The 16,650-nt window shown below is 28.5% G+C and overlaps 6 protein-coding genes across 6 annotated transcripts; all 6 read left to right on the top strand.

Annotated features, from left to right (window-relative positions):
• Nucleotides 1-3,660: 3,660 nt before the first annotated feature.
• LOC111275777 (uncharacterized) lies at nucleotides 3,661-4,001 on the top strand. Its single transcript, XM_022861288.2, has one exon. The coding sequence runs from the start codon at nucleotides 3,661-3,663 to the stop codon at nucleotides 3,928-3,930; it is 270 nt and encodes an 89-aa protein (XP_022717023.1). The 3' UTR covers nucleotides 3,931-4,001.
• A 146-nt stretch (nucleotides 4,002-4,147) lies between these two features.
• Nucleotides 4,148-6,555, top strand: LOC149511706 (uncharacterized). The gene has a single exon (XM_089754146.1). It carries the CDS (start codon nucleotides 4,591-4,593, stop codon nucleotides 4,861-4,863), a length of 273 nt encoding a protein of 90 aa, XP_089610272.1. The 5' UTR covers nucleotides 4,148-4,590; the 3' UTR covers nucleotides 4,864-6,555.
• Nucleotides 6,077-6,555, top strand: LOC111276485 (uncharacterized). Its single transcript, XM_022862228.2, has one exon. The coding sequence runs from the start codon at nucleotides 6,077-6,079 to the stop codon at nucleotides 6,395-6,397; it is 321 nt and encodes a 106-aa protein (XP_022717963.2). The 3' UTR covers nucleotides 6,398-6,555.
• Nucleotides 6,556-7,652: 1,097 nt separating this feature from the next.
• LOC111276486 (uncharacterized) lies at nucleotides 7,653-8,342 on the top strand. Its single transcript, XM_022862229.2, has one exon. It carries the CDS (start codon nucleotides 7,913-7,915, stop codon nucleotides 8,180-8,182), a length of 270 nt encoding a protein of 89 aa, XP_022717964.1. The 5' UTR covers nucleotides 7,653-7,912; the 3' UTR covers nucleotides 8,183-8,342.
• Nucleotides 8,343-9,783: 1,441 nt separating this feature from the next.
• Nucleotides 9,784-10,195, top strand: LOC111276487 (uncharacterized). Its single transcript, XM_022862230.2, has one exon. It carries the CDS (start codon nucleotides 9,866-9,868, stop codon nucleotides 10,133-10,135), a length of 270 nt encoding a protein of 89 aa, XP_022717965.1. The 5' UTR covers nucleotides 9,784-9,865; the 3' UTR covers nucleotides 10,136-10,195.
• A 3,431-nt stretch (nucleotides 10,196-13,626) lies between these two features.
• LOC111276490 (vesicle-associated protein 4-1-like) lies at nucleotides 13,627-16,544 on the top strand. The gene is made up of 7 exons (XM_022862232.2): nucleotides 13,627-14,021; nucleotides 14,119-14,189; nucleotides 14,470-14,551; nucleotides 14,650-14,768; nucleotides 15,632-15,709; nucleotides 15,812-15,931; nucleotides 16,024-16,544. The coding sequence occupies exons 1-7, from the start codon at nucleotides 13,769-13,771 to the stop codon at nucleotides 16,081-16,083; spliced, it is 783 nt and encodes a 260-aa protein (XP_022717967.1). The 5' UTR covers nucleotides 13,627-13,768; the 3' UTR covers nucleotides 16,084-16,544.
• The last annotated feature ends 106 nt before the right edge of the window (nucleotides 16,545-16,650 follow it).

The following is a 16,650-nucleotide window of genomic DNA, read 5'->3' as shown; positions in this document are numbered from 1 at the left end:
CTTTTTGTCTCTGATGATCATGAATTAGAATCTTACACTGTGTTTGGTGATGGAAAAAAAGAAAGAAAGAGAAAACGAAAAGTACTATAATAAAAAAAATAGCTATTCTTATCAGAAACATTCTAAATTAAATTGAATAAATTGAGGTGAAAATCACATGGAAGCTTTCTTTAGTCTTTAACCTCAGCCTCCAAAATCAAATGCTATGAATAAAGTAAAGGCAAATCACAAGTTTGTTGGCTTTGCAAAATAATAAATGGTTTTTAAGTCCAAAATAAAGGGGCGCTGTAAGTTTTCCAAAACGATTGGCAGACACCAACCAGCCAATAGATTTATACTCTTTCATGTTATATATTAAAAAATATATATATTTAGTCACAAACCCAATTATAAATGGGACCAGTCCCATTTCATCAGCACCATTATTAACTCATAAAAGAAAAAAAAAAAGAAAAAGAAAAGAAAATCTCTTCCTTTGTTTGCCACAATCCTACTTTCAAAGATAAAAATATTTTCTTGATAAGATTCACAAGAAAACAATGAGTGCAACAAGGAAAGCATGGATTGTGGCAGCTACAATTTATGGAGTGGGGGCATTGAAGGATCAAGGAATTTGCTGATGGAATTATGTCTTCGGGCATGCCAAGAAAAATCTTAGGTCATTTACCGAGGCCAAGGTTCATTCCTTTCCATATCTGCCGGCCCTGGCGGCGGCTTCGGGTAAGATGAGGGAGGAGGTGAAGAAACCCAACAAGTTCATCAAAAAAGTGATGGAATTGAATTCCTGGGTCCTAGTATAGTTAGATTTTAATGTAATTTTCATGGCTTTTTGTTGGAGAAAAAACCAAACGATTAAATTGTCGGGAAATACTACAGTTCTGATATCATTTATTAGGTTAAAAATTTTTAATTCAATCATATCAGTAAAAATAAAATTAAATAATAAATCAAACACATAAAAAATAATAATTTAATGTGGTTCGATCCAATCAATTTACGTCCACGAATGAGAAACAAGATCCACTAGTTGTAGAGAATTACAAACATACATTAAATCATCAACTTCACTCAACAATCAATACTCATAAGACACTCTCAATCTCCTCTAATCCTATAGAGTATTCTTAACTCAAACAAACACAAATCCAAATCTTTGTGCACCCTTTCAACATATCCAAATACATATCAATATACTCTCATACATCATACCTATATGTACTCTCTCAGTCTCCTTTAATATACTCATAAATAAACATACACATTTATAATACGTAAAGCCACAATACTTTTATGGGGTGTCTATCCCACACAACCCTACAATTCTCTTATATTTTTTTCTCATACCTAACTCTGTAGAGACTTCACCTATTTATAACAATACAAACATACCCATTAAGAATCTTTTTCTTCTTATAATTTTTTTATTGTAAGTCAAACTCACCTATTAAGAATTTTTTTCTCTTATAATTCTTTTTTTGCAAGTCAAATTTATCTATTAAAAATCTCATTTCTCTTAAAATTTTTTTTTTGTAAGTCTTCTTGTTCATTAAGTAATATCAACAAATCTCAAACAAATCTCTAACAAATTTCAATATTCTAAACATAAATAATTGTTTGTGTATAGAGTTTTGTTTTCTCTTTTTTATAGTTAAGGAGTTAAAGGGCTTAAAGTCTTTGGAATGGCATGTGGCTTTAAAAAATGACTGAGTTTGGTTTTGGATTGTTAACATTGTCCTTCATCGTTATTTTGGTAAGTAAAATTTATAATAATGTATTGGTGTCTCCAAATTTGTCTTGTTTAGGGTTAACAATGGATTGGTTCGGGTCGAGTTTGTATTCGTTTTAAATTTGATCCGAATTTATAATTATAAAATTCGAATTCGATTCAATTCGAATTTTTTTTTTATTTTTTTATATTCGAATCTGATCTAACTCGATATTGTATAAATCATACTCGATCCAATTTAATTCAAAATTAATAAAATATTATTTTTTAAATATAATTATATAATTATATAAATATATATAATTATTAAAAAATAATTTTTATATAATATCAGATCGAATTTACTTAAAACTCGAATATGATCCAACCTCTATTTTTTTTAATAATAATATATAATTTGATTTAAAATTTGATTTAAAAAAAAATTAATTTTATGAGATCGGATTGGATCGAAATCCATCAGAAGCAAATTGAGCCGCCAACTCTAACCTTATTTTTACTTCCAATGGAAATTGCATAATAAAATCGAAATTAAATGTCTTTTTTTTTTAGATCAATGTTAAGAAAATTTGAGTCTTTGACTAAGAAAATCTATTAAATCGTATAGAAACATACACATTTCACCTAGAAAAGGGTTAGTCTAATGATGGTGAAAGATTTTTTTTTTTTTTATTCAGGGTTCGATTTGTGTGGAACATTCGAGACCAAAATTATGAATGTAAGAGGCCATCAAGGGAATGTGTATTGTTAAAATTTTTTAGTGAAAAAAAATTATACTCAAATAAAGTTTAAAAATACTCTATTCATATTTTTAAAAAACATTTTTTTGATAAATTATGCATAATCCTTAATTTCATAATGAATCACTTCAATGACGGATTCACATGTATAAATAAAATATTTATGGACATTCAAAAATTAAAAAAAAATTAAATATTTTTTTATCAATAAAATTAATAAATTTATTGATAATTTTATATATATTATAATAAATTAACATAAAACACTTAAAGATCCATCTCAAATATTATGTTTAAATAACATAATAATATTATATTATTATTAAAATAATATAATATTAGTTATTATTGAAATATTAAAAATATTTATTTTAAATAATATATAAAATTAAAATATTAAAAACCTTTTAATGTTAATATTTTAATTTTTTTTATTAAAATTAAATAAAATATATTTTAATATAATAATATTTTAAATGAATCAAATCAAGATCCATCTTAAATATTATGTTTAAAGAGTAAATTTATACAAATATTTAATATTAATATTTTAAATTGTTAAATAAAATTAAATAAAAATTATTATTTATTTATTTAATAATATTTTAGATCAAGTTAAGTTTAAACTTAAAATAATTATATTCAAAATTTAACTTTATTAAAATTATACTCAAAAATATTAATAAGTAATTTTATTCATAAACAGTTTTTTTAGAATTATTTTTTTCTACTCAGAATGATAAGATAATTTCCAAAAGTATAAGATAATTTCATAAAAAATTATCATAATTTTCATTGATGAATAAATCATTTTTCATTAATTAATCAAAAATTTGACAAATAAACATATAAAAATAAAAATATAATTTTCGATTTTTTTTTTTAAACAGACGGAGTTTGTCTATTTCTTTACTATTATTGTCTCCATTGTAGGATGTACAGTTAAAGCATTTATTTTATTATAATACCACTACCCCCATAGTACTGCTTGAAACCATTGGCTTTTTCCTTTTGTTTAGGCAATACCATCTCTGGTTTTTTCCCAACGCTTTCCTCTATATAAGAAACTCTCACCCGCTTACAAATTCGCTTCAACAAAGCAAAATACAGGCAGAAACTAGTCTTTGAATTCCAAAATATCCCATTTCCACTTTCATTTCAATCACCTCCCAAAAGCGTTGAAAAAAGAAAAATATGAGTTCTTCAACAAGAGCTTGGATGGCAGCTGCTAGCATTGGAGCTGTTGAGGCCTTAAAAGATCAAGGAATTTGTAGATGGAATTATGGTCTAAGGTCAATTCAACAGCATGTCAAGAACAATATCAGATCATCTTCTCAAGCTAAGAAAGTTTCTGTTCCATCTTCTTCTGCTTTGGCTAAGAAACTGAGGGATGATGATAAGTTGAAGAAGTCAGAGGAAGCACTTAGAACTGTCATGTATTTGAGCTGTTGGGGTCCAAATTAAGCTACCCCTTCGTTTTTTGTACATATGTAATGCTAATTTTGCATCAATTATATTACTTGAACTATCAAAAATATGTTCAAAAGTTGAGTTTGATATTAGAAAATTTTGGGGGTAAATTTATATATGAACTTTGTCTCTGATGATCATGAATTAGAATCTTACACTGTGTTTGGTGACGGAAAAAAAAAGAAAGAGAAAACGAAAATACTATAATAAAAAAAATAGCTATTCTTATCAGAAACATTCTAAATTAAATTGAATAAATTGAGGTGAAAATCACATGGAAGCTTTCTTTACTCTTTACCCTCAGCCTCCAAAATCAAATGCAATGAACAAAGTAAAGGCACATCACAAGTTTGTTGGCTTTGCAAAATAATAAATGGTTTTTAAGTCCAAAATAAAGCGCAGCTGTAACTTTTCCAAAACTATTGGCAGACACCAACTAGCCAATGGTTTTATACTCTTTCATGTTATATATTAAAAAATATATATATTTAGTCACAAACCCAATTATAAATGGGACCAGTCCCATTTCATCATCACATCATTAACTCATAAAAGAAAAAGAAAAAAAAAGAAAAGAAAATCTCTCTCTTCGTTTGCCACAATCCTACTTTCAAAGATAAAAATATTTTCTTGATCAAGATTTACAAGAAAACAATGAGTGCAACAAGGAAAGCATGGATTGTGGCAGCTACAATTTATGGAGTGGAGGCATTGAAGGACCAAGGAATTTGCAGATGGAATTATATCCTAAGGCATGCCAAGAAAAACCTTAGATCATTTACCGAGGCCAAGGTTCATTCCTCTCCATATCTGCCGGCCCTGGCGGAGGCTTCCGGTAAGATGAGGGAGGAGGTGAAGAAACCCGACAAGTCCATAAAAAAAGTGATGGAATTGAATTCCTGGGGTCCTAGTACAGTTAGATTTTAATGTAATTTTCATGGTTTTTTGTTGGAGAAAAAAACCAATGATTAAATGATTGTTTGTATATAGAGTTTTGTTTTCTCTTCTCTATAGTTAGGGAGTTAAGGACTTAAGGTACTTGGCAATGGTATGTGACTTTAAAAAATGATTGAGTTTGGTTTTGGATTGTAAACATTGTCCTTCATTGTTATTTTGGTATGTAAAATTTATAATAATGTATTGGTGTCTTCAAATTTGTCTTGTTCTTACTTCCAATGAAAATTACATAATAAATTCGAAATTAAATGTTTTTTTTCATAGATAAATGTTAAGAAAATTTGAGTCTTTGACTAAGAAAATCTATTAAATCTTATAGAAACATACACATTTCACCTACAAAAGGGTTAGTCCAGCTGATGGTGAAAGATTTTTTTTTTTTTAATCAGGGCTCGATTTGTGTGGAACATTAGAGAGCAAAATTATAAATGTAAGAGGCCATCAAGGGAATATGTATTGTTAAAATTTCTTAGTGAAAAATTATACCCAAATAAAGCTTAAAAATATTTTATTGGTATTTTGAAAAAATATTTTTGATAAATTATGCATAATCCTTAATTTCTTAATGAATCAATTCAATGAGGGATTCGCATGTATAAATAAAATATTTATGGACATTCAAAAAAAATTTTAAAAAAAATATTTTTTAATCAATAAAATTAATAAATTTATTGATAATTATATATATATATTATAATAAATTAACATAAAACACTTAAATCCGCCACTAAATCAACCTAAACAAAAAAACAATGGTCATTTAAAACGGAAACCCAAAATCAGGGCAAAGATTAGCTAATTTCCTTAGCAAATTAAATTCAATAAAACAAAACAAAGGTCCCCCCGCTCTTCTTTGTTTGGTCTGAAAGGGAGTTGATTTCCTTGAGAAGCCAAGTTCAGTTGTGTAGATTTAGACTCTTGGTTACGTGTTTAAGCCATTAGTTTATACGTCCGTGTCGTAAAACCATTGAATCTCAAAAGCATCGAAACAAAAACCAAACAATTCCAGCCTAGTAGAAGTCTAGTAAACCCACCAAAGCACTTGGTTTTGTCTTCATTTCTTGCTTAAACCGCCTATGGTTTTCCACCTTTCCCCACCATTTAAAACCACCCAACATTACATTTCAACACCCAAAACTGAAAAAGAAGGAACCTGTAGGAAATATCATTACCCTTTGTGACAATGAGTGGAGTTACAGGGAAAGCATGGGTTGTGGCAGCTACAATTGGAGCGGTGGAGGCATTGAAAGACCAAGGAATATGTAGATGGAATTATACTATAACATCGCTTGTTCAACATGCCAATAACAATATCAGATCTTTGACTCAGGCCAAGATGACTTCTTCTTATTCTTCTTCTTCTTCTTCTTCTTCTTCTTCAGCTGCTGCTGGTGCTGCTGCTGTTTCAAATAAGCTGAGAGAGGAAAAGAGGAGAAAAGCTGAGGAGAATATGAGGAAAGTCATAGATCTGAACTGTTGGGGTCCAACTACTGTTAGATTTTAATGTTATGATCATATATATAGAAAGTTTTGTTGGAGATCAAAAAGAGGGATGATATATATGGATAGATGCTAATGAGCCTTTTGCTTTTTCTTATTGCAAGATTTGGCTCTATGTAATTGATTGGGGATCAAGTCATGAAATATGAAATTTTCAATCTAGATTTTGGATTCCAATCATTTCCTTTTTTTTTTTTTTTTCTGATTTTTCTAATCAATTGATTGGATTCTATACAAATTGAGAGCAAACTCTCAAATTTCCAAAAATCAAATTCAAAGTCTCTCCTCAATACATCTTTCAATATGTTTGATTTGATTAAGTAGTTGTTGATACATTCATGATTTATAAAATGTGAATCTGTTATATCTATAAAAAAAAAGAAATTAAAGAAGGTGTGAATTTATATAGTTCCTGAGGATATATGCATAGTTAGAACCGAGGAACATAGAATTAAACAAATAGGTATTAAAATTGAGTCTGAAATTTCAAGATTCCAAATCCTTTTGTTTGTCATTAAGATAAGATTTTATTGGCAATTTTGAACAACTTCAATGCTTTACTTATTCTATTAATGTTAGCTTAAAATTTTGATTAAAGAGATGAAAATTTGAAATTAAAGCCAAAATAACAATCTGTGTAAAGTAAATTTCTAGAAATTTCACTTTGACATTTCCCTTTTAATTACTATCGAAAGATTCTTCAATCAAAGCGTATCGACAAATCCATCAAATGAGTTGGAAAGGCATTTTTTGGTATTTAAAATACTAGGGGTTTCTACTTTCGGCTATGCCTACAGTTTTTCATTTCTTTGCTTTAATCTAAATCAAGTGGCTACAAAACAGCAAGTGATATTATTTATCTATTTTTAATTAATTACATGGTTTTGATATTTATTCTTTATTAATTGCTTTATAATGTTATTTTCAATAAATAAAAAAGTATTTAATATTTAATTATTGAGATGTAAGGCATCCAGTGCGGGTCAATTTATTAATTATGGCGTGGGATTTATATCTTTTCCACACATTGATCAAGAATTATTATCAATATAAAAATGATGAAAAATCCAATTTCACCACGTATTGATTTAATAATATTTTTATAATAAGAGGTTGTCATCTAAAAAAAATTATATATATTAAAATTCGAATTGTTCATTTTAAACTTGATTTTGTAACTTTAATTAAAAATATATGCTATCTTGATCTAAAAATTAAATAATTTATCTGTTCGGAATCTGGATTGCCCCAAGTAATCTAAAACGCGTTGAAAATCCAAAGCCAAAACAGTGAAAAGCAAGCACTTGGTTTTTTGCTTTTGTCTCCAAAAACCAGGGGCACTTTCCGTAGCTCCAAGTCCTGATATCTGGCTAAACCGCCTGTTGTTTTCCGAATCTTTCTTCACTATATAAAAAAACAGACCAACCATTTCATTTCTCCAACTCAAAATCAACAATTCAACAGCAGTAACATCAACCTGCTAGGCTGCAAATCGATTCTATTTGCAAGAAATTCGACAATGAGTAGTGCAGCCGCGAGGAAAGCCTGGATTGTTGCAGCTACAATAGGTGCAGTGGAGACATTGAAAGACCAAGGCATATGCAGATGGAATTATACCATAAGGTTGCTTCATCAACATACCAAGAACAATATCAGATCATTTGTTCAGGCCAAGATGCTTTCTCCTTCTTCAGCTGCTGCTTCAAATAGATTGATGAAGAAATCTGAAGAGAAGATGAGAAAAGTCATGGAGTTGAGCTGTTTGGGTCCTAATACTATTAGATTTTAATGTTCATAAATGCTAAAATATTTTATTTTTTCCCACTCCAATTTTGTTATGGTTGAGGTAGGATTAAATGGCATGTTCTGAAATTTTTTGTTATGAGTAATGGCTGGTTCAAGATTTGGCCAGAAATGAAATCAAATTGAATATAATTTTGTTTGATAAACATGTTCTTTTCAGTCTCAAATTTTCTGGGTTTATTTTTTGTTCTTATTTTCATTTTTATCTTAGATTATAGAAAGAATAAGAAAAAGTTCATGGATAGACTCAAAATATGCTTGAAACAATATCTTTTTTTAAGTCAAAATTTCATTTTCAAAGAAATTTACTTGAAATTCGGATTCTAAAAAAATGCAGACAATGAAAAGAGCATCAAATTTATTAGAACTTCAGCTGCAATCATGTTAATCAGATTTAGAGAATAGGAAAGTCTTATGATACGTGGAATTTTTTTTTTAAAAAAAAAAAGAGGGCATAACACTTAATAAGGAGAAGAAAATTCTGATTCGAAATCCAGATTTTTATGTCTCATAAAACCTAGACCAAGAGGTGGAGGATCAAATTCTTCTTTTAACTTATGATTATGAAAAGAATTCAGTTAAAAAAAAATTTTATTTACACCCATAAAATTTCTTTTTACATTCCATTATTAAATATTTTTTACTTCCCAAATAAAATATTTTATTATTTCTAAATACACCATCTAACAAAATTACATTTCATTTCATACTTTTTTAAATTTCTTCTTCATTCTCTTACTTTCAATCCAAATTCAATCTAAATTTAACTCTAAATTATCGTTTAAATATTTTATTTATTGTAAATAAAATTTTGATATGTTTATTGATTAATTTGATTTAAATTAATGCAAAAATTATCTAAAGTTAAAAATTTTATTTAGACAAATTCAAATTTTTTAAAAATGAATTTCTTAAAAATTTTTAAAACTTTTGAAAATAAATTTCCAAAAAATTTTTAAAGCTTTCATAATTGAATTTTCTAGAACTTTAAAAACTTTCAAAAAACTTAATACTCTCGAAAATTTATATTTGAAACTTTTAAAATTTTTTAAAATTTTATTTTTGAGAATTTTAAAAAATTTTAAAAAATTTTTAAATTAGAATGTAAAAAGATAAAATTATTATTTATTAAAAAATAAAATTAATATTTTATATATGAATATTTTTTAATAAAAAAATATAAGGGATAAAAAAAAATTTTGATAGTGTATTTAAAACTCATGTAACCAAAATTGACAAGAATGATCAATTATTCTCAGGTTTCACACACTTGTAAAGGTTTTACCAATCAAAATTTACAAAAGGAATAGTCTCGGTGAATCTATAATCCTCCTCTTTATCTGTCAAAATCTCTTAAACCTGGTGCTTCCATAAAACTACATACACTTGCCAAAGCAATTTAGTTGAGTCAGTGTCAAGTCAGTGTATCTTTCTTTTTCTATTGACACTTTTGTCTCTTTCAGATCATTGAAAAACAAAACCATGGGTCTCTTCCCCAAGCTGTTGATAAAACTGCCTATGGTTTTGCACTAATTTGTTTTCCACTAACCCACTATCTCTCAAACTTTCACTATAAAAGAACCTCCTCCTTCCTTTTATCACACTCAAAAACCCACAAATTCTCTCTAGTTTTTCAGTTCATCAAACCCCAAAATAATTATAAAAAAAAATGAGTTGTACAAGGAAATCAGCCTGGATGGTGGCAGCAAGCATTGGAGTGGTGGAGGCATTGAAAGATCAAGGGCTTTGCAGGTGGAACTATGCATTGAGATCAGTTCAACAACATGCTAGGGCTAATATCAGACAATATTCTCAGACTAAAAAGTTGGCTACCCAATCTTCTTCTGCTTTGTCAAAGAAATCGAGAGATGAGAAGTCGAAGCAATCTGAAGAGTCACTAAGAAAAGTTATGTATTTAAGCTGTTGGGGTCCATATTAAACTAAAACCCTTGTGTTATTTGTGCACATAATGTCAAATTTCATTAGAAACTTGGTTCAACTTCTTTTTTCTTTTCCCTTTCCAGGATTATTCAATGAAAATTTTGGTTAAAAATCAGAATTGAAGTGCCAATTTATGGTTTCAATATCAGATATTGAAATCAGTTGAACATATAACCTGTACTTTGGGCTGGGAAAGTAGCCCAAGGAGCTGAAGCATATGATTTCTCATTTTTGCACTTTGGGTGTAGAATTTGGGCATGATTGAAAGGAAAATTTAATGGGTAAAAACAGTCTTTAATTTTGTAATGATGTTCATCATCTTTTGGTTATTGGAAGATTTTTTTTTCTACATAGAAAAAAAAATTAGCAATTATGAAATGAAAGTCCTTTTTATCTTCCCTTGATTGACATAAAATTTGAAATGAAATACAAGGATTCAGGAGGAAATTAAATATAGCAATAAAAAAAGAGTTCCCATAAAACAAAATATAAATAAATAAAGTAAATTCCATAAATAGGAATATTTTTCTTTATGGTGAATTTAATCCACAAAAAAAAATTTAAAAAAAGGGAAAATTAACCCATTTAAATCACAATCATGGAATAGACTTTTTTTTTTTTCATATATAAATTATTGAATCCAACAAAAAAAAAGGGAAAAAACAGTGCAAGTTGATAGATCCAAAGACAAAATTATTCTACCTTTTGCCCTCAACTTAGGGAATATAATTACTCATATTTGTCCATTTCTAAGCCCCATTTTTGCTTAATTTTATCTAATTATTTTCTTCTTTTTAAATTTATATTTTTTCCCAAAATCAGATGTCAAAAGAAATATTTTGGTTGCTGAAGAACGAATTAAGAATTATTATGTACTAAAATAATGTACAAAATTATGCCTTACAACTAAATCATTTCATTGGTCCAGTTATTTATCTAAACTCAAAGACTGCTCAAGTTTTAAAAAAATTTAAATAAGAAATTAAAATTTATGAAACAGATTTAAGTATAATTTTTAAATTTATTTAAATTAAATTCGATTCAAATAAAATATATAATTAAAATATTATAATTATATAAATATATATATTTAAATTTAAATTTTTATAATTTATTTAAAAAAGGGATTTTTTTCAAATCCACCAAATTAATCCTCTTTTTTTTTTTCACAAAAACTACTTCCTAGCTATTAGTGTTTAATTTTTACAAGAAAATAAATAGAACCGGACAAGTGGAAACAATAGTCGTTGTCTGGTCCAAACCCTCTAACTATAAATATATAAGTACATTATAAGCCCATGCCCATATTCAAAACATTAAAACCCAACAACAACCCAAACATTAAATGCATTGAAGAAAACTACCTGACCAAAAACAAATTTTTTTTTTATATCTTTCTTTGTTGGTCTGATAATTTTGTTGTCCGAGATCTTTTTTATCCGATAGTTATTTTAAATTTGGATTAATTCAAGTAATTATTTTAAGTTTTAATTAATTTAAAATTAAATCAGATCAAATCTCGTAAAAAATATAAATTTTTTTAAAGTTTACTTTTTGTTTGCACAAAAAATATCAAATATTAATATTTAAATTTTAAATTTATTAAATATTATTTTTAAAAAATAATTACATGAATTAATTAAATTAAATTTTAAATTTTAATTATTTAATATTGATATTTATTTTTTTATTTAATAATATTTGAATAATCCAAAAATTCCTTCTCGCTAAATTAAAAAATAAACATCAAAACTGATATATAACAGAGAAAGGTTTTTTTTTTTTTTTTTGCAATAATTGTGAATCATCACTTGCAGTACAGACATGGACCATTCCTTACATATGTTTGGTGACCAATCTATTAGCCAACAAAATGCCCTTCTCATGCAGGCTCAACCTACTCCTCCTGAATTAATATGGTTTTTTGTAATGTTATTGAATAAAAGAAAATTTTGCAATATTTGCTAGGTTGGCATGATAATATTTGAGTAGATGTTACAAAGGACATATTCAAGTTTAAGTCATTCTTGAATTCTAAGTTTTTTCAAATTTTAAGATTTAAGCTTTAAATATTTTTAATCAAATTAAATTTATTCAAGTTTGAACTTATTTTAACAAGTTTTTTGTTATCTCTAAGATGAACCCTAATGTATATGAGCTTTAAACGAATGATTTCATTTATGTAAGGGCTATAGTCATTTAAAATATCTTAAATGATTTAATCATATGTGTAGAATTGTGTTTCATTGAATAGGTCAATGAATTTGTGCAAAATTTTAATTAGGAATGAAACCTTAAATGTCACAACATGAAACATACCTAATTATTTATGAATCTCATAAGTGAGGCATAAATTTATTAAATTTACATATAAGAATGTATGATACAAGCTTGTATTAAAATAATCTAACAAACATGACCAATATAAGAAAAATAATAATAATTAGGAAGTAACAATTATATGATTATTAAAATAAATGTCCCATCTATAAATTATAAATATATTGATCGAGCTAATGCCAAAGTCTGCTCATTAACTAATCCCATAAAAAAAAAAATTAAAAACTTTACATGCTTGATTGACTTTGTGTAGTGTACAAGTTCATATGCAATAAATATCGATCAAATTTTAAATGTTGATAAAGATTTTTAAAGATTACATGTTGTAATGACTTAGATAAATTGTTAATTAAATATTAATTCAAATATCATGTGTATTGGTTAAATTTTTAAATATTTGAGTTCAAAAAAATTAAGTAAATTATTAATTTAAAATTATGAATTAAAAAAAAATTAAACAAACTGATCTTTTTATGTGAATTAAATAAATAAAAATTAAGGATTAAATGTGGCTTAAAATTTTTTAAAAATAATTTAGTAAAAAATTATAATACTATATCAATTTATTTAGAATTTAAAACCCAGCATGATTTCTTTAAAAAAAAAAACCAACATTATTAACGTCAAAAGCGAATTTTGTATTTATTGGCTATGTTTTTATTTAAAAATGCTGACATTATTAAAAAATGAAATTATTTAATAATTTATTTAAATATTTAATTCCTAACTGCCCAACTAACCCTCCAACAAACATACCAACCTTTATAAATGCACTTCTTTTCATTGTTTAATTTTCACCTAATTTTATTAATCCGTAATTAATGAACTTCAAAAAAATAGAAATAATTATAAATGCACTTCTTTTCATTTTTTAATTTTCACCTAATTTTATTAATCCGTAATTAATGAACTTCAAAAAAATAGAAATAATATTAATACGACGACTACCATTCAGGAACTCTTGAGCGCATGTACCTTGAAGCCAAAAGTACCCTCAAAACTTTATTCAATGACATGAATACCCCCGATGTACAGTAATGTCAGCTACGGATTCCAAATTGAAATTAACTATAATTAGAAAAAGATTTCAAATCCGACTCGCGTTTAAATTCCGCGATAGTGTGGCCATTGCATGTCCAAAATCAGAAATAAAAAAAAATATATATATATTTTTAATTAAAAAAAAAAAAAAGGAAAACCAAGCAAAAGATTCAATTCCTGGAGGATTTTTTAGCGACGACAAAAGGGAGATTTAGTAACGCAACACTCGACGGACTAACTTCGGAGGCTCATGGCGATCGCAGACCGACAGCGGCGGAGCTCCGAGAGGAAGATGTTTAGTCTCTGTCCCTTTTGGCAAACTTCAGCCACGACAAACAACTCTTCCTCTTCATCCTCCACTCAAAACCTCAACCACAACGGCAACCGCCATACGGAGACAGTTACAGCCAAACGCTCGAACACCGTTTCTTCCATTGCCAGATCGTTTCTCCCTCCTCGGCGCCGGCTTCGCCTCGATCCTACTAATAACCTTTACTTCCCTTGTACAAACCCCGCTTTGCTTAACCTTGGACTTTGTAGCTCTTTTTAAGCTAACTTTCTATAATCTTTTGATTTTGCAATTATTATTTTTAATTGTAGATGAGCCTGGAACTCAGGTGAGAAGTGCGATCAGGTTGAAGAACACTAGTAAATCTCACGTAGCTTTCAAGGTAAAATTAAATTATTTGATTATTTTTTATTTACTTCTCTTGTTTTTTACGTCAAAATTTACTGTAATTTTACATAGTTTTCATTCAAAATAATGATTTTTCAGTGAATTAATGCTAATTTTATTTATATTCTCATTGTCCATTAAAATGAGGCTTCTTGCGACAGTTATAACGGTTAATTTCTGAAATTCAATATTAATTTTTACAGTTAATAGCATTATATTTGATGATTTTATTGAATTATCTGGTATTTTAATTAATTGTTGTTTATTTTTTGTAGTTTCAAACTACTGCCCCGAAGAGTTGTTTTATGCGACCACCTGGTGGCATTTTGGCGCCGGGTGAAAGCAGTATTGCTACTGGTAATAAAATTTCTCAGCACAATTTTTTTAGATTTTATTATACTAATTTTGTTTGATTTTGTTTGTATAATGTTTTAGTTTTGATTTGTTGTGGGCAGTGTTTAAGTTTGTGGAACGTCCGGAGAATAATGAGGTGCAGGTGGATTTAAAGAGTAAAGTTAAATTTAAGATTATGAGTTTGAAAGTGACAGCTGGGGTGGATTACTTGCCTGAGCTTGTAAGTTAGAAATTGTTCTTGCTTGTTCTATATTTGCGGGTTTGTGTTTATTGTTTAGTTCAAAGGAGGTCCTTGTTTTGTTAGCAATTCATTAACGTGAATGAAAATTCGAATGGAAATTTTATGGATACTTGTTAAGTTAGCACTGTAGTTGTTGTTCTTATTTGGGTAAAGTGGGATTTGGTTTAAGGGGTTTTTAGTTGTTTGGCTAATTGCTCTAGTTTCATGTGAGGGTCTAACATGCGTTACTAATTGTGGTTAGAAAACACATTTTTAATGAGTTGTCAGCTTGGGATCCTGCTATCTGCTGAATTTGCATTCATTTTGCTCAGCATTGTCCTTTCTTTTCTGACCATTGCTGGGGCAGGGCTTAGTTTGTAGGAAGAGTTATATCATGTTATACCTTGTTTTTGGAAGACCTGCATAATATGAATTTAGTCACAAAATGCAACAGGGAAATGTGGATTTTGGTAGCATTTAATTGAATAGGTAGTTGTAGGATAGAGTTCATTCATGTGAAGTGCTAGATAAATTCAGTTGTTCTGGTTTTGTCTGAAATCAATGTTACATGATTATCAATATGATGCCATGTCTGCTGCTGGGGGTATTTACAATAGATCCTTTAAAGCATAAGATTTTCCTTACACTATTTAAAGTTTCCTTATATTTCTTTTTATTTAATGTCTAATGTGCTTTTTGGTTCTTTATTATTGTTGTTATAATTTGGTTGTGTACTTTGTTGGACATGAGATTTATGGTTATACTACTTCATGTTTATGTTTCTAGTTGGATGTTAACCCCTGCCAAACTTAAGACACTGTACTAACACAGGATTTTTTTTTTTTTTATGCCTTCTCTTACAGTTTGAAGAACAAAGGGAGCAAGTGACTGTAGAAAGAATTTTACGGGTGGTATTTCTAGATGTGCAGCAGGCTAGCCCTGTAAGTAGAATTGAATTGTTATAGTAGTGTTTTGTTTTTTTCATTGCATAGCTCCTTGATTTACTTCTTGAATGCTTTATAATGCTATTCTTGTTTCTTAAGGCATTGGAGAAACTTAGGCGTCAGTTGGCTGAGGCTGAGGCTGCTCTCGAAGCACGCAAGAAACCTCCTCCAGACACAGGTCCCCGGCTTGTTGGGGAGGGTCTTGTAGTTGATGAATGGGTAATCTACTGTTACAGCATCTGAAACAGTGCTCATTTTTTGTTTTCTTCCAACTTATTTTACTTACATTGATGATTTCTGTGTATTTTCAGAAAGAGCGAAGGGAGAAATACCTGGCACGTCAGCAAGTTGAAGCGGTAGATTCAACATGAAGAGTTGTTTGCTTTGGCTTATGTGCTTTTTTCTTTGGTGGAAAAGGATGCATCACTCTAAGGGTTGAGGGTGAAGGGATGAATCGACAGCCCATTTCCTGTAGAGGAGAACAGTGTGTTCTCATTCCATTATTCATCATATGAACAGTGTAAAGGTCAAGGTACCTGACTCCTAGGCTTTACTTGTAGATAATGGTTTTGTTTTGTCATGAAAATAAATGCAAGGCACAATGCATTATAATATTTGGTTTACATTTTGAGGCTGGAGTGCTTATATATGTTGTAGGTGTTTAGTCTTGTTTTTCTGATGCAATATTGCCTCGTTTTTTCTGATGCAATATTTGATTCAAGTTATAGCCATTGGATTCTTATTGTACCATTCCTTGCACATGTATTTGGACAAGCATGAATTTTGCTCCGTTTTGAAGTGATTTATGTATTTCATTCTGGCTTTTTAGTGATTACCTGTTCTTACCATAAAAAAGAAATGGTGCTAAATTTACTTGTATGACACTGACAATGATTACAGCTAGTGATTTCCGGACAGCATCCAGCATCTTTTTTCTT

The sequence above is a fragment of the Durio zibethinus genome, chromosome 25 (assembly GCF_047325235.1).
Source record: "Durio zibethinus cultivar Kanyao isolate XHJ-2024 chromosome 25, ASM4732523v1, whole genome shotgun sequence".
In the NCBI taxonomy this organism is placed as follows: Eukaryota; Viridiplantae; Streptophyta; class Magnoliopsida; order Malvales; family Malvaceae; genus Durio; species Durio zibethinus.
Note: the sequence above shows the minus strand (reverse complement) of the source record. Positions and strands in the feature narration are given on the sequence as shown.